The 23,208-nt window shown below is 35.8% G+C and overlaps 1 protein-coding gene and 1 non-coding gene across 6 annotated transcripts in view; both read right to left on the reverse strand.

The window, feature by feature from the left end:
* Nucleotides 1-23,208, reverse strand: part of CCAR1 (cell division cycle and apoptosis regulator 1) — a 53,980-nt gene that overhangs the window by 18,349 nt on the left and 12,423 nt on the right. For all 5 annotated transcript variants that reach the window (XM_007167783.2, XM_007167785.2, XM_007167782.2 and 2 more), the window contains exons 3-16: nucleotides 22,742-22,914; nucleotides 22,280-22,324; nucleotides 19,905-19,937; nucleotides 17,284-17,477; nucleotides 15,600-15,714; nucleotides 15,305-15,497; nucleotides 12,630-12,759; nucleotides 12,210-12,371; nucleotides 9,359-9,584; nucleotides 8,651-8,764; nucleotides 7,940-8,106; nucleotides 6,995-7,205; nucleotides 6,093-6,176; nucleotides 3,371-3,556 (exon numbers count right to left, since the gene is read on the reverse strand). In XM_007167783.2, the coding sequence (XP_007167845.1) occupies nucleotides 3,371-3,556; nucleotides 6,093-6,176; nucleotides 6,995-7,205; nucleotides 7,940-8,106; nucleotides 8,651-8,764; nucleotides 9,359-9,584; nucleotides 12,210-12,371; nucleotides 12,630-12,759; nucleotides 15,305-15,497; nucleotides 15,600-15,714; nucleotides 17,284-17,477; nucleotides 19,905-19,937; nucleotides 22,280-22,324; nucleotides 22,742-22,914 (2,033 nt within the window). The remainder of the gene's footprint in view (nucleotides 1-3,370; nucleotides 3,557-6,092; nucleotides 6,177-6,994; nucleotides 7,206-7,939; nucleotides 8,107-8,650; nucleotides 8,765-9,358; nucleotides 9,585-12,209; nucleotides 12,372-12,629; nucleotides 12,760-15,304; nucleotides 15,498-15,599; nucleotides 15,715-17,283; nucleotides 17,478-19,904; nucleotides 19,938-22,279; nucleotides 22,325-22,741; nucleotides 22,915-23,208) is intronic.
* Nucleotides 8,238-8,302, reverse strand: LOC114236075 (small nucleolar RNA SNORD98). Its single transcript, XR_003622111.1, has one exon. It is a non-coding gene; the product is annotated as a small nucleolar RNA SNORD98 (small nucleolar RNA).

The raw sequence follows: 23,208 nt of genomic DNA on the forward strand, positions 1-23,208 counted from the left end.
TTGCCTTCCAATGCAGGGAGTTCGGGTTTGATCCCTGGTCGGGGAGCTAAGATCCCACATGCCTTGCAGCCAAAAAACCAAAACTTAAAAAAAAAAAAAAAGAAGCAATATTATAACAAATTCAATAAAGACTTTAAAAATGGTCCAGGGCTTCCCTGGTGGCGCAGTGGTTAAGAATCCACCTGCCAATGCAGGGGACACGGGTTCGAGCCCTGGTCCGGGAAGATTCCACATGCCGCGGAGCAACTAAGCCCATGCGCCACAACTACTGAGCCTGCGCTCTAGAGCCTGTGAGCCACAACTACTGAGCCCACATGCCTAGAGCCCATGCTCTGCAACAAGAGAAGCCACCGCACTGCAATGAAGAGAAGCCTCCCACTCGCCGCAACTAGAGAAAGCCCGTGCGCAGCAATGAAGACCCAATGCAGCCATAAATAAATAAATAAAAATTTTTTTTTAAAAAAAGGTCCATATCTAAAAAAAAAAAAAAAAAAAAAAAGAAAATGAGGTGACAGAATTTAGGGAACAATCAGAAAAGATAGTTTCAGAAATTTAAAAATAAACTAGAAGGAATAAAAAAGCAAATAAACTCAAGAGATAATGCCTTAAGAGAACAGAAGGTAATGTGGAAATCTTAAAAATCAAAAAGAAATGAAAAGTACTCAAGAAAAAGTGACCAATATTGAGGAAGCAAACAAGGTCAATACAAGACATCAGAATTCCTTAAAGAAAACAAAAGCAAGGGAACGAACAAATAAAAAACTATTATTGGACTTCCCTGGTAGCACAGTGGGTAAGAATCTGCCTGCCAATGCAGGGGACACAGGTTACAGCCCTGTTCCAGGAAGATCTCACATGCTGTGGAGCAACTAAGCCCGTGTGCCACAACTACTGAAGCCTGCGCACCTAGAGCCCGCACACCGCAACGAAGAGTAGCCCCCACTCACTGCAACTAGAGAAAGCCCGCGTGTAGCAACGAAGACCCAATGCAGCTAAAAAAAAGAAATAAATTAATTAAAATAAAAAATAAAAACAAACAGGTAACCACCTGAAGATGGCAGGGAACCAATGCATTTTCATGAAAGCTGGATAAACAACAACAACAAAAAATAGTGCTTGATTTAGCAGCACACACACACATATATTTTTTGGCCACACCATGCGGTATGTGGGATCTTAGTTCCCCAACCAACGATTGAACCCACACCCCCTGCAGTGGAAGTGCAGAGTCTTAACCACTGGACCACCAGGGAAGTCCTAATATTCTATATTTTAAAAAGAAAGAAAGAAAAGAATCAAGTATTGATCCTGCCTTCTTCTATATGAATTTACCAAAAGGCAAACCTGTACCACCTGGGTAACCAAACAGCAGGTGAGGGGAATATGTGAACACAAAATAAGAATTATGATATCACCATTTTTGAACCCCAATATATCAATGGATCTAGGATTTGAGCACCAATGGCCACTAACATCAAAAAGTGAAAATCAACTCTCTGCCTTCTTTTTCTGCTCTTCCTGTCCTGAACAATTCAGTTCTAAAGCAATTCCTACAAGCAAAGCAGGTGTCTATACAGGGGATGGAGGCTGCGAGGAAGGAGTGCTACAATGGCCCAGAGCAGATGAGCTGCCCAGTTACCAGGAATTGAAACCCAAATGAAGCAAGAAGGGTATCCATACAGAGAAAGCACAGGGCAGGGAATGACAGCAGAGTGAGGATATTCAAATTGGAGAGGGAGCGTGATGGACAACTGAGAAAGTAAGCAAATATATTAAGTGTAATAGAAGGTATGTTTCTCATTATTGGAGAAAGGAGTTAAGATACATGGAAAGAGAGAAAACTAGAATGAACTCTGTGATGCTGGAGTAGAATTGGAGATACCAGTACAAACTTATGACTTTATTGTAGTAAATATGATGTACCATTCTTCACTAAAAGATACCAGGACTTGCTGGGGAAATGGCTGATTTTAGTAATAGGGCAGGGATAGTACACGGTGAGACTAAAACACTGTATTGTGCTGCAAAATAAGAAAGTCCTCAGAAAATGACAAGGACTTTTCCAAGAACACAGAAGACAACTTGAAAGGCCTCCTGCTGGCCAACTCTGAGACAATTTCACTATAAAAATAAATATAACTTACATAGTAAAATAAGAAATCATGCATCCCTTCAGAACAAGGTAATTTTCCTACATAATTACAAAATCATTATCACATCCAAGAAATTTAACAGTTCTTCACTATTATCTAATATCACATCCATAATCAAATTTCTCCAATTACCCCACAATTACTCTTTATGGCTTTTTCCCCTCTATCCGGGATTCAGTCAAGTTTCGCTCAGGGCATTCAGTTGTCATGTCTTGTTAACCTTCTTTAATCTAAACCATTTTTCTTCTTTCATTACATGGACATTTTTTGAAAAGTTCAGACAAGCTGCTTTGTAGAATTTCGTACATTTTAAATTTATCTGTTTTCTTACAATTAGATTAAGGTAAAACATTTTCGGCAGGAATACTTCATAAATAACGACGTATACTTCACAATGCATTCCACTGGGAAACACATAATGTCGGTTTATCCAATTACTGGTGTTGTAACACACTTCTGATTTCCCCATGTTTCAAATTCAGAAAACATCCATAAGTTACTCTTCTGGGCATAAGATTGAGGCATAAATGGGAGTGAATAAACAGCCTCTGAGTCTTAAGGACTGAAATGCAATCAAACACACAGCTTTAAAACAGCACAATTCTCAGAGAAGCACTTCACTAGAACTCCATCTCTGAACTTAGTGGCTTTGTCAACCAAATTTCATTTCATTTTTTATATCTAAAACATTATTATTCATTTTTAAGAGGGAGGATTAAAAATACGTGACTTGGAAATCACTCAACTGTGTCTCCAGTGGAGAATGAATGAACAAACTGTGATACACTGATACTATGGAATACTATTCAGAAATGAAAAGGAACAAACTATGGAAACACAATAAAATGGGTGAATCTCTAATGCATCATGCTAAGTTAAAGAGGTCAGACTAAAAAGGTTATGTAATTCCATTTACATGATATATTGGAAAAGACAAACTAGGAAAACAGATCAGTGGCTTCCAGCGGCTGACGGGGTGGGAGAAGAAAATGCTTACAAAGGGGTACAGGGTATTTTTAGGAGGTGAAAGACCTGTTTTATAGCATGACTGTGGTGGTGGTGGTTACACGACTATATGCATGTGTCAAAACTTGCGCAACTGTTCACTAAAAGATTGAATTTTTCTATTCTGTAAACTATACCTTAATACATACATATTCCAAGAACCCTATAAACCAATATTATGTTTAATAGTATTTAAATGATTTAGTATATACCTCTTTATCATCTTCAGATTTCCTATCATCCTCTTCTTCCTCTTCTTTCTCAGATTTCTCTAATTCCTTTTGTTCTTCTTTTTGCTCTTCTACTTTAAGCTGTTTTGTCAATCGGGCTATTAACTGGGATTTTAACCCTTTGGAACTAAGAGCTCGACTTTCTAATTCTTTTCGGAGATCATTTACCTAAATATACACACCATAAAAACACAGAAAAGGAAAACAGGATAGTGAAATAGGTAACTGTGCAATGATCTTTTGTATGATTTTTTTTTTAAATTTTGGTGAAAGGGACAGTTGTGCAGCTCATAAAATGTCTGTGAAAATGCAAACCGACAGAGTATTTTTCAAAAATAATTTGCAACCTGTTTTAAGATGCTTTTAAAAAGAAGTTAATGCTCTTTGACCCAGAAATTCTAATTTCTGGGAATTTACCCTAAGGAAATAACCTAAACACAAGAAAAAAACTTTTTATATCGATACATTCCTTGTCATAATCCCTCCCTCCAAAAAAGTGAAGAATCTAAATATCCAATAAAACGGTAATACCAAAGAAAAAAAAGCAGTACATCAATTAGATGGAACAGTATAGAACATCTAAAAATAATTACATGGGAAACATTATTATTAATTGAAAACAACAACAACTTTTTTACACAACATGATTAGAACCAACCAACCAACCAACCAACCAACCAGCTTGTACCCAGAAAAAATAATGGAAGATAATACATAGAATTTTTTTTTTTTTTTTTTTTTTTTAATACATAGAATTTTTAAGAAATGTTGCGTTTGAATGACAGGCTTGAGAAATTTTTTTTCTTCAATTTTTTATGCATACACCAATTTTTAAAATAAGCATGCCTTATAATCAAAAGGAATACAAGTTTTCATCAAAAAACCTACAAACAATAAATGCTGGAGAGGGTGTGGAGAAAAGGGAACCCTCTTGCACTGTTGGTGGAAATGTAAATTGATACAGCCACTATGGAGAACAGTATGGAGCTTCCTTAAAAAGCTAAAAACAGAACTACCATATGACCCAGCAATCCCACTACTGGCATATACCCTGAGAAAACCGTAATTCAAAAAAAGTCATGTACCACAATGTTCATTGCAGCTCTATTTACAATAGCCAGGACATGGAAGCAACCTAAGTGTCCATCGACAGATGAATGGATAAAGAAGATGTGGCACATATATACAGTGGAATATTATTCAGCCATAAAAAGAAACAAAATTGAGTTATTTGTAGTGAGGTGGATGGACCTAGAGTCTGTCATACAGAGTGAAGTAAGTCAGAAAGAGAAAAACAAATACTGTATGCTAACACATATATATGGAATCTTAAAAAAAAAAAAAAAGGTTCTGATGAACCTAGGGGCAGGACAGCAATAAAGATGCAGATGTAGAGAATGGACTTGAGGACACGGGGAGGGGGAAGGGTAAGCTGGGACGAAGTGAGAGTAGCACTGACATATATACACTACCAAATGTAAAATAGATAGCTAGTGGGAAGCAGCTGCATTGCACGGGGAGCTCAGCTCAGTGCTCTGTGACCACCTAGAGGGGTGGGATAGGGAGATGCAAGAGGGAGGGGATACTAGGATATATGTATACATATAGCTGATTCACTTTGTTATAAGCAGAAACTAACACAGCATTGTAAAGCGATTATACTCCAATAAAGATGTTAAAAAAGAAAAAAGAATTTCTCGAGATAATACGGATAATTTGTCATCTTGTTTACTAAAATTTTTCTTTATTAAGGGAGAGATACTGAAAATTATCCCAATTTTATTGGAAATGTGCTTTACAAATAATAAATTTCTTTCATAAAAAAAAGAAAAGGAATACAAACTTTAAATAAGAAAAAATAGCAAAGCCATCAGTTTGACAAAAAGTCCTTGGAGTGCAGGCTTAATCTAATTTTCTGAATCTATAGGACTCTATATGAAACCTGATGTTGAGGAAAATAACCTGGAGTAGTGTAAGAAGGGCAAACATTCTTATGATACACATTCTCTACTAAAAAAGCAATGTTGGTTTAAAAACTACACTTTCATTAAAAAAAAAACCTGTATTTTGCTGAGGACAGAAGTTAATAAAAAGGTCAGCTTTTATGTGTTAAACAGGAAGTTGCAAAAGCAAGCCAGCTTCTGATCTTCTGATCTATGTAGAATTTATGTATGTAGAATCTATGGATCTACATTCACAATATAGGCCCAGAGATACAAAACTGCAAAAAGATAATAGGTCCAGAGACGCTGGGGAGCAAAAAAAAACTAGTTATGATGGGTTAATCAAAGATTTTCAAAAAAGGCTCTTAAATTATCTTCTTCCTACTTCAGATATATATCAATCCACATTTTATTTTTAAATTTTATTTAAAAACTGGATAATCTTTTTCCTATGTTTCATTCCTTCTCCTTGAATTTAAGTTAATTAAGTGCAGAAATTCCGCCTCTTGGTCAGTTCCCAAATCAAAAAAGCAAATATTGTTCATACTATAGGCACATGTATATTACATTCGACAGACAGTGGCTGAACTGATGTATGAAGTCTTTTAATTTTTACACACACACACACAAACAACAAAAAATATTTATATAAAACCAGTGGACTTCATTTCTAATGGCTTATATCTGAAAAACTACTGTCCACAACATCCTCTATTCCTGTTCAGAGATTTCAAATTAAATACCATTACTTTCAAAGTTACCTTCATTGTCTTTGGATCAAGTTTAGACCAATGGGTAGGAGTGGAAATTTCTTTAGCTTCACCATCATCCTTCTCTTCTTCATCCTGATATACAAAGTAAAGAACAGAATTACTATTCTGAAACCTTAAAGTAAAGGTAATTTACTTTTAAAAGTCTGTTGCTGATCTGTGCAAGGTCACAAATGTTTCAGATTGTCTTCTCCTAAAGTTATTATTTAGGCAAGTCCACGTACATACATTCTATCACTTTTAACTGATCACAAAGACACTCATCAGCCAATCAAAGCCAGATCTGTGAAACACAAAAGGGTGATAAATTACAACACAAAGGATATCAGGGATGCACAAACACTGCCGATCTCCACTAACCAAACAGTGTGTGATCTTGCCCCAATTTTCAAGCCACCCAAAGTTAAGACTGATTTAGTCAGACCTTTCAAATGTACCAAAGACGATGCCACATAGCCTGAAATTTCAAATCTCTCAGACTTGTGGTTGTCCAATTTCAAATATCCATGACTAGAACTGATGACCGTGAAAGAGAAAATTTTTTAAATTTTAGAAAATGGCAAAATGTTTAAAATGGCTTAATACTGAATCTTGCTCAACAACTGGTCCCAGATTCCAGCAACTAGACCTATGATAAAAACAAAATTCTGTGCAATTTAAGCACAACTTATTTTCCTTTGAGGTCTCAGCACTCTTAAAGTTAGCATAATAGACAGTTTTTTTTTTTAAGAGAAAAGAACATACAACTATACTGCTGAAAGCTGGATTACCAGTCGCTGTTACCAGTTATGTTCCTCCATGTGTGTTTGTTATGTAGTGTGTGGTGTGCATTTGTGCCTGTGTTCCTGTGCCTGTGAGAAGCGGAAATAGAAAAAGGGATTAGCGTTCAGTGCCTGTTCTCCATCAGCCTCCTTGCGTTCACCCTGAAGCTTCTCGACCAGCTGCTGCTTGTATCCTCGGGAGAGGGTTTCCCACTCTGAGCGGGTGGGAAGGCAATGCCAAACATCCGGGAAAAATAAAACCACTGTCTCCACATGAGCTGGAACTGTACGCCCCTTGTGGGTCTCCTCAGGGCGATGGTAGCGAATCTCTGCAAAACGGTACCTGTTGCAAGGGAAGAAGCATGTTGGAAAAAAAATTCTAAAATACATTTTAAAGACCCTAGTTCACTTGTAGCACATCAAGTAAAGAAATTTTGCTGCAAGAACTTGAGGTTGGTCTAAAGAAAAAAAAATTATAGAAGCCATAGTTCCTCTTTTGGTACATTTGTACAATATTTTATGGTTAAAAGAAGAATATGTTCCCCAAGGCATTTTCAAAGTTTGATTACAGAGCTACCCATATTTTAGAGAATACCTGAAGAAGCTGGATAGCTGTTCAGATTTCATGTGCTAAAAAAAGAATATTCTCAATTAAGTCACAAGAAATATACTAAAATACACAGGACAAATAAGCCTCAAGAGAAAATATGGCTGAACAAAAATAATCAGCAACTACATCATTTTATAACAAAAGAATTATAATGAAATGAAGTTCTCTCTTGACGATCTTCTCCAGCTATGCATGAAATGAAAAATATTTTCAACATACATCCAACTTCCAAAGTTCAGCATAACAAAACATTAAAATTTTCAATTTATTTTGATTAGTTCTTAATCCTTTTCCCCCCAAACATTTTTGGCACCAAATAAACTTTTGCTAAAATTAGTATTTTCCTTTGAGATTACCTGAATGTTCAAGATTGCTAAAATAAGGGGTGGGGGGGAAGGCTGATAGACAAGAACATCTATGTAACTATTAGAAAAACATTTCTAATCAAGAAATGAATTGGTACTTACCATTGTGTGCATACACTTAGATCAATGCCTGTCAGAGCCTTACAACAACGAATAGCAGTCTTAATCAACACAGAGGGGTCTTTTTCTGGGTCTGGTCCATCCAACGAAGGAGACCAGTGGCCTCCAATGGCCATGGCTTCATCCTTGCCTTTCATGCCCACTAAAAACTAATTTAAAACAAAGAATCATTTACATATATTATGCAACTTGTCAAATTACAAATGAAATACTTGAAAAGGAAAGGAACAAACCTTTCCAATATCATTTTTACTACCTCGGGTATCTGTCAGTCAAGGAAGAGTTCAGTTCATCGAGTTCCACACTGCATTTCAGCAATGGAATAGGATTTATACATCATAACTCATCCTTCTAAAATATTTCCTCAGATAAAAAGTTCTTTTAAAGAAACAAGCTATAATTCAAAGTTTAAGAGCATCCCAATACACTAAATCCATTGTCACTAAGATTTTACTATGCTTCAAATATAAAACATCAAAACGACAGTTGAACTAGTGACATACAAATAAGATATAGCCGTTAATCTGCAATGAGAAAAACATCTACATCATTGAGTGCCGTAACTATATTAAAATTAAATATAAAACAAATCAACAAAATTTAAATGGTAGTATTTTTAAATTCTATATATATACAGTTAGAACTAAGCAAAGCAAATATACACCTAAAGTTAAAATAAATGTTTCACTTTACCTTAACAAGTCTAGCAGGATGTTGAAATCCATCTCGAAGTTCTTGTGGGTCTTCAGCAAGAGCACATGACTTATGATACAAATCTTCCATACTAGGGCTAGCCATCAGCATTACCTATTATAGTCAAATAATTCAATCCTGTCAAAAGTCTAAAGTAATGTAAAAAAATGAGAAGCACTACTAATTATCCTTACATAATAGTTATCTGAAGTTTTTTATAAAAATGGAAAGTAAAACGCTATAGCAGAAATGGTATTAGATACCTTATAATTATATAGTTTTAACTTTTCAAGGAATGCTTTTTGATCAATGCTTTTCAAATAGCAGAAAACTACTGATCATAAACAATATACTGAATGTTACCCTGAAGACTCACATATACTGCATTCACCCAACATTACATTTTTATCTGGGGCTACCAGAAGTCATAGAACATTCCAAAAAGCTCAATAAAATGAACTTCATCTTCACATTTTTATAAGGTTCAAAATGTTAAAGCAATAACAACATTTTTACAGCTCAAGAGTTAAGGCAAAAAGAGGTTAAATTAAATTACTTAAATAACCAAAACAGAATCTGGCAGACAAGAAGAAAACACAGGCATTCAGGTCTTAAACGTAATAACCACTTTCTGAAGATTAATTCCACATACACTCTTAGTATGAATAACTACTCAGAACTTTTAGCTGTGTATCACAGAATACAAACCTTTGCACTGTACAAGTGATCAGCATCTGGTGGATCAAGAACGGCCATATTTTTCTCTAAGGACTCTACTTCTCTGTGCATTACATAGAAATTGCAGTAATTTCCCAGCTGAAATGGTCTTGACAAAGGGAAAGCATCCACCCATGTAAACTGAGCATCAAAAAAGTCACTAGGTATATATAAATTCTGATAACGGCGCCTTAGTTCCATCATGTCACAACTAGGACTGAAAAACAGACATTAAGTAGTGAATAAAGAGCCTTTAACACCAAATACTATGCAAAGATTCATTCAATTCTAAAGCTAAATATATAATCTGATACAGTTAACAGCCAGCTGAAAATGAACAGTCACTGTTAATGAATGCACTATAGATTTACATAGAAGTACATGAAAATGTCATTTTCAAATAAGTTTACTTACAGTTTTGAATAAATAACTAGTATCTACGTGTTACCGTTATTTCTTTATTTTTTGTGTGTAGCTTAAAATTCATTTAGACAAGACCCTTTGAAATAACTTCAAGCTCCAGAAAAGATCTGAACAAAAGCAATTCTGCCTCAGTTGAAGCTGCATTTTTGAGAAAATTATGATTCATACAGAATGCATATAAAAAAGGAATAAGAATGGTACCAATTAGTATGAGTGCTCCTCAATCAGGTTTATACAGTGTTGGAAAAAATACAACCTTTATTCTACAGTAAGATCCCAGATCAGGCATAGTTAATTTAAAATTAAATATGAAAGTCTACATGAAAACAAAATCCAAACGTTTTTGGGATTATCCACATCTCCATACCTCTCTATCAAATGATTAAGATCCATACCTGATTATTTACTATGTAAAGAGAGGATAAGTTTCTTGCCTTTTAAATCTGGCATAATGAATTTTTTTTTTAAAGGATGATTTACTTTTTCCTAAGAAACAGAGCTTTTAAAGGAGAGAAACTCAAAAGTAAATCAATCTGGTAATAGGCCAAGAGATTTCTGTTAAAAGCATAATGAAAAGTGGAAAACACCAATAGTCTGTAAGATGAAAAGATAACTACACCATCCTTTCAAATGACAACTAAAGGCAAGAGTACGAAATATGAACTAATGTATCTATAGGGATGTCTTTTTATGTGAAACCTAAAAATAAGAAATATAGAACGATAAACTTGTCAGTTAAGGTTGTTGACATAATTATATTTATATGGATAAAATTTTGCTGCCAAAATAAAAATGTTAAAAACAGCTATCTGAGTTTTGTTATTGTTTTTTAAAGAAGTGCTACAAACAGAAAGTATGTGTAATAGTTTCCTAGTTTTTGAAGTCATGTTTTAGCCCGTAGGAGAAAAATCTATAAATAAACAAAACATCACTTCTTGGCATATAGTCTCCTATAATCATATTACTATAAGAAAATCTTGATTTCCACAACTATAGATGATAAGAGATATGGAAACTTTAAAATCACTTTTACTTATAATGTGTTCATCTGATGTTCTGGGGATTTACTTCAAAGTAATGAAGTGAAACTGTGAAGATTTAACTTGGAAGGAGAAAGACAGCTGCTCAATTTATATCCTAAGTATCAACTCCTCCCAGAATAGCATTCTAGACTGGGAACAGATAAGTTTAAAAGCAGAGCTGCTCTAGTTAATATTTCTGGGGCTGGAGAAGTGGTTTTGTTTCCAATGAATTTCTCTGAAATATGCAGACAAGATATTTTTTAAGCACACAAGTAAATAGGGGTAACAAGAAGACTAGTAAAAATTAAGAATAGTTGATGATTTGACCACATGCAAAAGTAAATGAACACCTACTACATTAACAATTAAGCAAAGTCATCAAGCAAGATTTTTTGGGGCACTGAGTAGCTTAAATACTACACTGGTTTACTGAATCTAGAACTGAATAAATAGAAATTTTAACTTTTGTAGGCCAGTATTATGAATATTAATTATTATACTTTGTTGAAATGCAGCAATACCCTCTCAAGACACTGCGCACAGTTATTTGTTCCTATGCTGAACAGCTTTAAACACTATTAATGATTCATTTTTCTTATTTTACTGTAAATTTTTTTTTCCATCTATTAATTTATCTTACACACAATTGCCAGCCCCAAGGCCTTTAGATGATTCTTCATTTCCATTAGAGCAAATTAGCCATTTACCAATTTGCCTCTATATGAATTACGATTTTGCAGCTATTACCTAGTTGGCTACCACATCCCAACCACCACTGAGTATCTACAACTGCCATACACTGGGTTAAGTGCTTTAGATACATGAAATCAACTCAACCTCACAATAATTCTGCTAGTTGATATAACTTCCATTTCACAAATGAAGCTCAGAAATTCTTGGTAACTTTCCACTTACCTCTGATTTCAAAGGCTAAAAAATGTATTGATGTATACACACATATGTGTATACGTTACGTATCTTGTGAGTATATATGTAGACCTGTGTTTCTATGATACTACATGGCCACAGCTAACTTGAAATAATTGGTCACTACTGTATCATTACTTCATCATACACAATGAACTATGTATGACCTTAATAAAGTTATTAATAAATCTGAATCTTAAATAATTTTACCTTTAATGAACTACTCCATTACAGAGGGGCTGCCTTTTTCAGTAGCTGGTATCTTTAATGAGTGTATGAAAATAATGCACTCTTGCAAAGAACTGAAGTGCTACTTCAAATGCATTTCTGCCCTTATATAACTAAGAGCACCAAATGTCAGGAAATGAAAGTTGTAAGAAAAATATCTCTCAATGTATCACATTCCTCCAAATTACACAAAACTATGAAATTAGTAATGTCAGAAAACAATGGGAAAAAAAAGAACTTACCAATCTAAAGAAAACTTTGAAAACTGAACTGTGTAACGTGGAACAACACGTCGAACTCTCCGAGGTGACCGCTCTCTCTCTCTTCGAGGAGATCTCTCCCGGGAACGTTTTCTCTGAGGAGATCTTTCTCTGGATCTACGTCTTTCTCTCTCCCTTTCACGACTTAAAGCAAATTTTTCTAAAATTACTATTATTTCTGGCATTACTGAAGAGTTCTTTAATGAAATAAATGTCATAGGTAATATAAGCAAGAATCCACAGTATACATTTTTTAGTAACTTTTTGAAAATTGTGGTAAAATATAAATAATATAATAAACTTACCATTTTAACCATTTTGAAGTATACAGTTCAGTGGCATTAAGTGCATTCACACTGTGCACCCATCACCACCATCAAAAGTATACTTTTAAAAACATACCTTCGGTCATCTTTTCTGTTGGGCACTTGATCCCCTCTGTCATTTCTTCCTGAAAATCTGGATGGTGGATCTAACCTTCGTGCTGGTTGTGGCTGTGAAACTATACGGACAGGAGGTTGCAATAAACCAGCTTTAAAAGACACAGAAGAAGATGTTTTAATTTATTTAAATGAAGTTCAAAAGCATTACTTGGTTAAATTTTATATAGAAAAATCTGGCTAATATTTTTGGTTTTGTGACCCATAAAGGGTAAATGGTAGAGACCATCTGCATATTTGCATATTTTAAAATAATTGTTTAAAAATGTAAAAACCATTTTTAGCTCAGGGACCATACAACACCAGGCCACAGACCAAATCCAAGAGCTGCAGTTTGCCAATCTCCGACCTACAGGCATTAAACCAAAGACCGCTATACAAGACATTCGCAGAGCACCAAAGTATCATCCAGACATTATGCACACAAAGAACAAGAACCTTTATAATGGAGAGATCTACGGCTACCACTTGACCAAGTAATCATATTTAACATCAATAACAGTAGAAGAATCTAACTACATGTGCCTTCTAGTATGATGCAGTATGAATTAGAAAACATCACCTATAATGTAGTCTTGCCAAAAGCCTTTAGACTTAACTTCTAGTTTATAGTTTATATGGCAGAATGAGAAACAAGGTGAAAATATCACAGGGAATCAAGACAAATCCAGAACACAACATTCCAAAAGAATCTACAAGTCAACTAGACCAATTTCTTAAAAAGTCAATGTTATAAATGAAGAAACAAAAAGTGGGAAACTATTTTGGAATAAAAAAGACTAAAGCAACATAACCAAATACAACACATGAAACCTGACTACCTTTTCGTCTAGGAAACAAAAAACAACCTTTTTAAAAGACATTTGGGAGACAACTGGGGAGGTCTGAATATAAATAGGATATCTAAATGCTTTTTCTTAGAAGTCACAGTAGATTCTGGTAATATAGGAAAAGATTCTCTTCTAGGAAAGGCATGCTTAATGTAAACAGGGGTGAAATGTCATAATGCTTGCATTATGATCACTTACAGCAGTGTTTTCAGAAAACAAAAACTAGAAACAATCCAAACTTTAGCAAAGAAAAACATAAATTGTACAATATTCATACAATGGAATATTGTACAATATTCATACAATGGAATATTGTACAATAGTCATACAATGGAATATTGTGCAATAATGAAAACAAAGAAACTAGAGCCACATGGAATAAATAAGTATGAAAAACTTTAAAACATAATGTTGAACAAAAGTCTTACACAAAAGATTATATATATGGAATCATACACTATGTAAAATTCAAAAACAGACAAAGCTAAAGTATATTTATGAGCATGCATACTTAGAGTAAAACTATTAAAAAAGAAAAAGAGTTAACAAGTAGTGATTACACGGGTGTTCATTTTAATAGCTCATTACACTGAAATGTTTTATAGCTTTGCTATATTTGTGTCAATTTACGATAAAAGAGAAAATGCCACAATTACGTAGACTTCTGCTAAAGTCAAGGCTATCATTTTTAATATTGTTTTGATAAGAAAACGTATAGAGTTTCAAATTATCAATTTGCAAAAGAAAATTTAAAACACAGCTCAGAGCTTCCCTGGTGGTGCAGTGGTTAAGAATCAATCTGCCAATGCAGGGGAAATGGGTTTGAACCCTGGTCTGAGAAGATCCCACATGCCATGCAGCAGCTAAGCCCACGTGCCACAACTACTGAAGCCTGCATGCCTAGAGCCCGTGCTCTGTAACAAGAGAAGCAAATGCAATGAGAAGCCCGTGCACCGCGATGAAGAGTAGCCCCTGCTCGCCACAGCTAGGGAGAAACCCGTGTGCAGCAACGAAGACCCAATGCAGCCAAAAATAAATAAATTAAAAACAACAACAACAAAAAAAACCCCACACAGCTCAGGGACTTCCCTGGTGGCGCAGTGGCTAAGAATCCGCCTGCCAATGCAGGGGACACCTGGTCCGGGAAGATCCCACATGCTGCGGAGCAACTAAGCTCGTGCGCCACAACTACTGAGCCTGCACTCTAGAGCCCACGAGCCCCAACTACTGAAGCCCATGTGCCTAGAGCCCGTGCTCGCAACAAAGAGAAGCCACCACGATAAGAAACCCGTGCACCACAACGAAGAGTAGCCCCTGCTCTCCGCAACTACAGAAAGCCCGTGGGCAGCAATGAAGACCCAACGCAGCCATAAATAAATAAATAAATTTATTTTAAAAAAAAAATAATAAAGAAAAAAAATAAAACACAGCTCATTTATTTGATGCCCTATGGTTCAATGAGTAAAGAGCTGCCGCCAGACTCTACATGTATATAAAATGTTATGTTCATTAAGAAATAAGGCTCAAAACATTTTCTTCTATAAATGATAAGATGCCAATAGGGGGACAGGGGATTATTAGTTTTGATATTTAAGTTCACAAAGAGTATGTCTTTGAATAAGAGAAATAAAATAAAATACTTCCAAATCGCTATACAAGTAGAAGTGCTCAACACAAGATATTTAAGTTGCAAGTATTCTGGAAGTTCCTGCCTTTTTTGTAATTAACAGCATACTCTCATGTTAATAACCGAACAGGTGTGTGTTAGTCTGAACCCTAAAAGGAAAAGATACATTGCATGCGATACCTTTCTGCTGTGGCTGCTGTAACAAAGGCTGGGGCTGCGTCTGCAATAGTGGCGTAATAGAGGCTGCTGAGATCTGTGCCTGCAGCAGTGACTGGGGCTGGGGCTGAGCCTGAACACCAAATGTCGTCTGTGGTGCAATTGGCTGAAGTACGGCAGGAGGAGTCTTCAGTAAAGGTTGGGTTTGCGACTGATTCTTAACAAAAATAAAGAAAACAAATTTTTAAAAAGAAAAATCTTTGTAAATTGGAAGACCCAACCACCAAGTTTTCATAATACCTAATACTATTTTATATACCTGATTTGGTAGTGTTTGAATTCTTTGTGCATTCCATTTAAAAGGCATATTGGGATTATACGTAGCTTCAACCAATACTCTGTCACCCACTTGGGGGGTTTTCCCTTTGACAGCACTAAAAAAAAATTAAGTTAAATACGAACACAATTAGAAGAGATTCCTCCAAAAAAGATTTATATATTTAGCATTTTAAAGTAAACTATACCAGAAATGGAAGCCTAAAAAGCTCTTTTAAAAAGTAGACATCCCTCCTAGACTTATTTTTAGAACTGATGTTTCAACTTTGCTTTATAAACAGTTTCAAGTGTAAGAAATAATTTTCTACCCTCTATCCTCCTAATACTGTGTCCCTCCCTCTAAAGCACTTTCTTTTATAACCCAAGAGTAAGATTTGCCTTGGGCTTTGGAAAGATGAGAGAAATGCAGAAAAGATGGAAAACAGGAGACCCACTTATACAGAGAAATCTTATATAGTAATTAAACTTAATTTCCCAAAGTATTTCTAAGGAAGCTCATTAGAAATACATTTGAAGTAACTAAGGAAATATATATTTCCTGCAACCACCACAACATTAACAAAATACTATTTCAAATCCATTAATCAGTCATTTATTCTGTTTTTTAAAATAAATGTATTTATTTAATTTATTTATTTTATTTTTGGCTGTGTTGGGTCTTTGTTGCTGCGCACGGGGTTTCTCTAGTTGCGGTGAGCGGGGGCTACTCTTCGTTGCTGTGCGCGGGCTTCTCATTGTCGTGGCTTCTCTTATTGCAGAGCATGGGCTCCAGGTGCGCAGGCTTCAGTAGTTGTGGCACGTGGGCTCAGTAGTTGTGGCTCGCGGGCTCTAGAGCACAGGCTCAGTAGTTGTGGCGCATGGGCTTAATGGCTCCGCGGACCAGGGCTCGAACCCGTGTCCCCTGCATTGGTAGGTGGATTCTTAACCACTGCGCCACCAGGGAAGCCCAAGTCATTTAATCCTATCATTTTTTCAACTAAAACATTTTACATACATGTCATTAGATATGTCAAACAGAAGATTAAATTTTAAAAGGCATATAACTATTTCAATTTTTAATCTCACTGTAAGTCTGCTCATGAATAGCTAGAAATGTAAACTCACTCCTACAAAACATTTATAAAGAATTCATGATGACTACTTTGTTCAATAATAAAAAGATATGTTCAGTCACATTCTCCATCAAAAAATGTCACAGGGGACTTCCCTCCTGGCACAGTGGTTAAGAATCCGCCCGCCAGTGCAGGTGACATGGGTTCGAGCCTTGGTCTGGGAAGATCCCACATGCCACAGAGCAACTAAGCCCGTGCGCCACAGCTACTGCGCCTGTGCTCTAGAGCCCACGAGCCACAACTACTGAGCCTGTGTGCCTAGAGCCTGTGCTCCACATCAAGAGAAGCCACCACAATGAGAAGCCCGCGCACCACAACGAAGAGTAGCCCCCGCTCACCACAACTAGAGAAAGCCCGTGTGCAGCAACGAAGACCCAACGTAGCCTAAATTAATTAATTAATTAATTTAAAAAAAAAGTCACAGGTACAGGTTCAATGATTAAAGCAGAAAATTAGAGCTAAACCATAATTCCATGCCACAGTTTAGTAGGTGTCTTATCAAATTACTTAATGCTAAATACAAGAAGGCATGTGTCAACACCTAATGAAGTTTACCTAAGCTGAAAGAATACATCTTCATCCACAAATCCAAATGTATCGTGTAGTTTTGTAACCACCCCTGTAAAAACACGCTGTTTCTGAGGTTGTGTCTGTTGCTGACTGGACCTTGGTGTTGGATATGATACAGTTATCTGAGCTGCTGGTTGAGGAGTTGACAAGCTAAGGCTTGTAGGCAGTCCGACAGCTGGCTATAAAACAAAATCAACATCAAATTAAGGTAATGATATGAAGCAGTCTAGAAATTAAAACTGACTACTTAAAAATAACTCAAAATGCTAAAACAATTTGAAGTTAGAAAATACATACGTACACCTTGAAGATGAAAATCAAGTCTGAAAAATTACGTTACTTTTGATCGATTTCATGATTAAGTTCCCTCAGATGAAAGTTTCCACGGGAAGTTTCAGGAAAAAAAAAGTCACCACAGTGCAATGAGTTAAAAAAACACCGCATACTCTAGCCCCCTCTTAGAAATTCAAAATCCATAATGGCATAACAAAGACTCAGGAAAGTCCTAGATAAGTGAAATAAGTCAGAGAAAGACAAATATATTTATGATCTCACTTACATGTGGATCCTAAAAAAACCAAAGAATTCATAAAAACAGAAAACAGATTGGTGGCTGCCAGAGGAGGGGGTTTGGTGGGGGAAATGGGTGAAGGTGGTCGAAAAGTACAAACTTCCAGTGGGGATGTAATGTACAGGGTGGTGATTATGGTTAATAATACTGTATCCTACATTTGAAACTTGCTAAGAGAGTAGACCTTGAAAGTTCTCATCAGAAGAAAAAAGAAATTCACTTACGTGAGGTGATGCACGTTAACTAAACTGACTGTGGAAATCATTTCACAATATATATGTATTATTAAATCATGCTGTACACCTTATACTAATACAATGTTATATGTCAATTATATCTCAAACTGGGAGGAAAAGGTAACACTTTCATTGGTCTTTTCTGACACACTCAATCATGAATAACAACATATTACTGATTAAAACTTCTGTATGTAAACAGAAATAAAACCATTAAAAAGAAAGGAACAATCATCTGATTCTTCAACTCAAACGAATTCCATAATTCGTTTTACACCTGCCCAATAAAGCGAGTCTCTAAGTTCTACAATTAAAAAAAAAAAAAAAGCTAAGTCCTATATATGTAAAGGAACTCAGCATTTCTTAAACTATAGCCACAAAATTTTCTCACAAAGTTTCTTTAACATCCTAAGACAAGACACTAATGCTTTATGAGCACACTTCGGGAAATGCTATTCTAAGAAAAGACTAACTTTTACAGCTTTTCTACTCAGTCTGAAAATCCTACTATTGGAGATTGAAAATAGGACACAGGTGTTCATCAATTTTAGTTCCTTTTTTTTTGGTTGTGCAGCATGTGGGATCTTAGCTCCCTGACCAGAGATCAAACTCACACCCCTTGCAGCGGAAGCACGGAGTCTTAACCACTGGACCGCCAGCGAAGCCCCAATTTTAGTTCTTTAATAAATACAAAGTGAGGTTTATTTCTCAATTGAAGTATACTTTATTTTTTAAAACTAACTAACAGGTTCAAGACTATAAAGGTACAAAAGGTGATACAGTAAAAAGCTTCTCACCTATTCCTGTTCCTTAGCTACCTAGTTCCCTATCCATGGGGCAATCACTGTTTCCAGTTATTATTAGAAGTTCTGCTTTCTTTTTAACAGTTGCATACACCAGGGGTCAGTGAACCACAACCCACGGGCCAAATCCAGCCCACAGCTTATGATCTTTACACAAACTTACAAGCCAAGGGTCGTTTTTACACTTTTTTTTTCTTTTTAGGTTGCGGCGTGTGGCTTGCGGGATCTTAGTCCCCCGACCAGGGATCGAACCCAGGCCCTTGGCAGTGAAAGCACAGAGTCCTAACCACTTGACTACCAGGGAATTCCCAGTGTTTACAACTTTAAAGAATTGTATAAAAAGAAAAAAAAAATGCAACATAGACTGTAAGTGGTCCACAAAGCCTAAAGTAGCATTACATAACAAAAGTTGACAAACTTTTTAATGTTGCTGAAAAATCAAGCTGATAATGCAACACAATAACTCACTTCCTAAGGTCAAACTAAAAAAGATATAACATGTACAAAAAAATTCTTAAAAATACTAGCTACAAAGAAAATGTAAAAGCCAAAATCAGTACTAAATTTAAAATAAGACCTCATATTTATTCAAACTAGATCACAGCTGGAACAGCAATCAAACAGCATAAAAGAAAAAACAAAAACATGTTTTCCATCTTTATTTAACATTATATTGCTAAAACTATTATGTGAATCCAACAAATATTCATCTTTAAACCCTGAAAGAGGGACTTCCCTGGTGGTCCAGTGGTTAAGACTCTGTGCTCCCAATGCAGGGGGCCCAGGGTTCGATTCCTGTCAGGAAACTAGATCCCATATGCCGCAACGAAGATACCGCACGCGGCATGTCGCAACTAAGACCCGGCACAGCCAGATAAATAAATAAAGAAATAAAAATTTTTTTAAAAACCCTGAAAGAAAACCTAGAATAGGAATAAAACTCGGGTCTACTTTTCATTCAGATACTCAAAAGAAATAAAGTAATGCCAAACTAACCTGTGTTAACAGGGTCTGCTGAGGTTGCTGCAACTAAAAACAGGAAAAACAAAAACAGGAAAGATAAAAGAATCAATCAGAACTGCTGTTTCACAGATGTTTTACAAAAGGAAAAATTCCTATTAAATAAGTACTTTATCTCTAATTAAGAAATATGTGAAAAGTAACAGAAGTCATTAAGTATAAGGTTTCCTACAACTATTTTTAACAACTGCAGACCTTAAATATAACTAACTCATTCAATAACGATAAAGAAATTTTTTTTTGTTATTTCAGAGGAATAACACCCACCAAAAAACCCCACAAGTCCCTACTGGGGTAAATTTCTACTTCTGCCCCATATTAATTACCATGCTACAGAAATGATTCAATATCATCCGTATGCTACCTGTATCAAAAATATTACTGGCTGTCCAATTCATATATATCTCCCTAAAATGAGAAGCAGTCCTTACAGTCAGACTTGCCAAAGGTATGGGGACCATAAAGGACCACACACTCTGACATATAGTTTTTCTGGCAATAGCAAAGTATAACATTACCAGAAAGCAAAAGGAATTGGTGGAAAGGGGGAAATGTTAAAACTCTGTAACAGAAGTAAACTTTCTGAAGCCTCAGAACTGTGTTTGTATTAACCATCAGGAGGGTCTCCAAAGAAATACTTATCCCTGCTTGCTCCCTGTCGTCCTTCAGCATTCTCGTCAAGCTGCCCAGCTTGGAGTTGTCTATCATGCACTAGTGTCCCATGGTTACAGCTAGAAGAGCAGGAATCTCCTGATGATGCTAAATAGCTTGAGGAAAAGGTCTCTTTTCCTACTGCCCAGGTAAGCAGTCTGAGGAGAACATGGGCATCATTTCTCTGTTTGTGGATATCCTGGTCACAGTAAGATTTGGACTTAGGTAAGGTTTCCCTTGGGACATCCTTAATGCTTATCAGCTTCTAACTAGTGTTTTAAGCCCAATGGCAGAATCTGAAGATCACAGTTCTTCTGTTCATGACTTTTTATTCACTATGACTAATAAGCTTCCCAATAAATCCTTGCCAGACTTAAAAATAAGCTAGGAGAAAACAATCTATATGACATTCTAATTCAAAACACTCAGTTTACCTAGGTTGACATGTATTAAAGGTTAAATCTATCAAATTTCCATTTTTCTGTCAGTTAAGAATGGATGAATAATGGCATTTTTTTAGGACAAGAACATTTGAGTATTGCCATTTTCATGTGGTTCAAAATAAAACACAGGCTTTAATAATGTATTTCCTAACAGTACTAAAATAAGTCTAAGGGTATTTGAAAACAAGATAGCCAACTTGGACACCAATCTTTTATCAATTTTTTAGAAGTTTAAAGCAATTATTGTGGGATACTATAATCTTCAGGGCAAATGAAATGCTTCTGAAATCCAAAAGGCAAGGACGAAATTGGGGCATGGATCTAGGAACAAGTGTTAATGGACTGAGAAGCCTCTTGTTTCTCCACAGTGTCTCTGGATCCAAGTTTTTGGTCCTTGTCTCTTGTATCCCCTTTTCCTCTCCTGACTGCTATACTTTCCTGAAGCTTCCTTAATGGCACTGAGAAGGGACGAAGACTACCTCTTAACCCTGGAAAACCTAGAATGGGTGCTTAGACTAGAACCTATCTAGATTTGAGCAAGTCAAACTCTTCTTTGCTTGATATGCTTCTCCTTGGGTTCACTTTGTTACCTCTTTCTACCATCACAGATATAATAACCCTTGAAGAATATGATTAGAGTATAAGCTTAGGGAAAAGGAGCCAAAGAAACTTTGTTTAGTCTAAGTAAGGAGTTTTCAAATTGTTCAAATGTGCCTTGGGAATAGGGGTGAGAACTACAAGGGGAGGCTTCCTCCCATTTTCAACACTATTTTTATATTTTATATATTAGGTTTCAATACACAATTTCATTAGGGGAAAAAAGGGCAGAGTTCCATTGCTTTAAATAAATAAAGGCTGAAAGCCAAAGGTCTGTCTACGGTGTAGCTTCAAATGGGAAAAAGGAGCTTTTCATTCCCACATGTGGTCCAGTACAGCACAGTAGGGCTAGAGGTTTCAAACAAGAGTACTGGGCCAAAGACTCATTAATAGAGTGATTCTTTCCAGATTATCTTCTGCATGCTTTCTTAGAAACATGTGACAAAGACTGGCTACTAGATGAGGATTTGAGTCTTCAGGACCTCTCTCCTGTCTTCCTCTCCCTTGGAGACATTCCTTTTTACCTACCACATTTACTCCACCCCAAAAGAATTCAAATCACACATTAAGGCTACTGATGGGAAATAAAATCTACAAAAATTTAGTTGGAACAAATGACTTCTTAAAAATCAGTTTTTAACATGGAAAATATAAACTAACCTGCTGTTGCACACTATACAAGGCCTGCTGAGGTTGTGAATATTGCTGGAAAAAAGATTTTTTAAAGAAAAATATGGATATCAGTTTTAGTCATTCTCAAAAAGCCATATACATATATATATATATATATTCAAATACATAACCAGAATTAAACTAAAAAGAAATTTTCTGGAACATCTACACTTCATCTAAAATAAACAAAATAATGATTACTTATACTTTGGGATTCATCAAGAATGGAATTTTACTCAAATAATTAAGATACAAGAACTTAAGAATTTTGACTATGCAACTACATCTCTCTGTATGTCCTGGGCATAAAGAATTTTTATCACCAGAATAAAACAACAGGCATAACAGAACCCCACAACTATTCATTCTTTAAAATGTGAAGGTACCTACCCTAGCTACTCAGATTTGAAAGTTTTGCATGTCACATATTAAAATCCATTAAAGATTCACCTGTTGCAATGCAGCTGCTGCAGCTGCGGCTTGTTGCTGCAATGCTGCAGTTTGAGTTAACTGATAGTTTGCTGGGGTTTGTGTAGTAAGGCCTGCTGCTGCCAATGCAGTTTGCTGTGTGTAAATGGTAGGAGATGCTCCAAGGAGTGATGGCTGCTGAACACCCAATGCAGCTAAAATGAGATTAGAAAGGGGGGAAAAAAATCAAGATTATTTGGATCCTTTCCAGGAATTTTCAATGAGTGCTTAGTAATGCATTAGTCTGTCATTGCTTAGTAAAAACCTAAAGAAAAATTTTACTAATGCTTGTTGAATTTAAATGATTCATGCCCCACCTCAGATTCCAATGGCTTTATATTAAATATATGCTCAAGTCATGATAGATATAAGAAAACATTAATCTATAAAATTAAACTATAGAATGAACCCAACCAACCTTACCTAGACCAAGTGGCTAAAGTACCCTT

This window comes from Balaenoptera acutorostrata, chromosome 16 (genome assembly GCF_949987535.1).
Source record: "Balaenoptera acutorostrata chromosome 16, mBalAcu1.1, whole genome shotgun sequence".
In the NCBI taxonomy this organism is placed as follows: Eukaryota; Metazoa; Chordata; class Mammalia; order Artiodactyla; family Balaenopteridae; genus Balaenoptera; species Balaenoptera acutorostrata.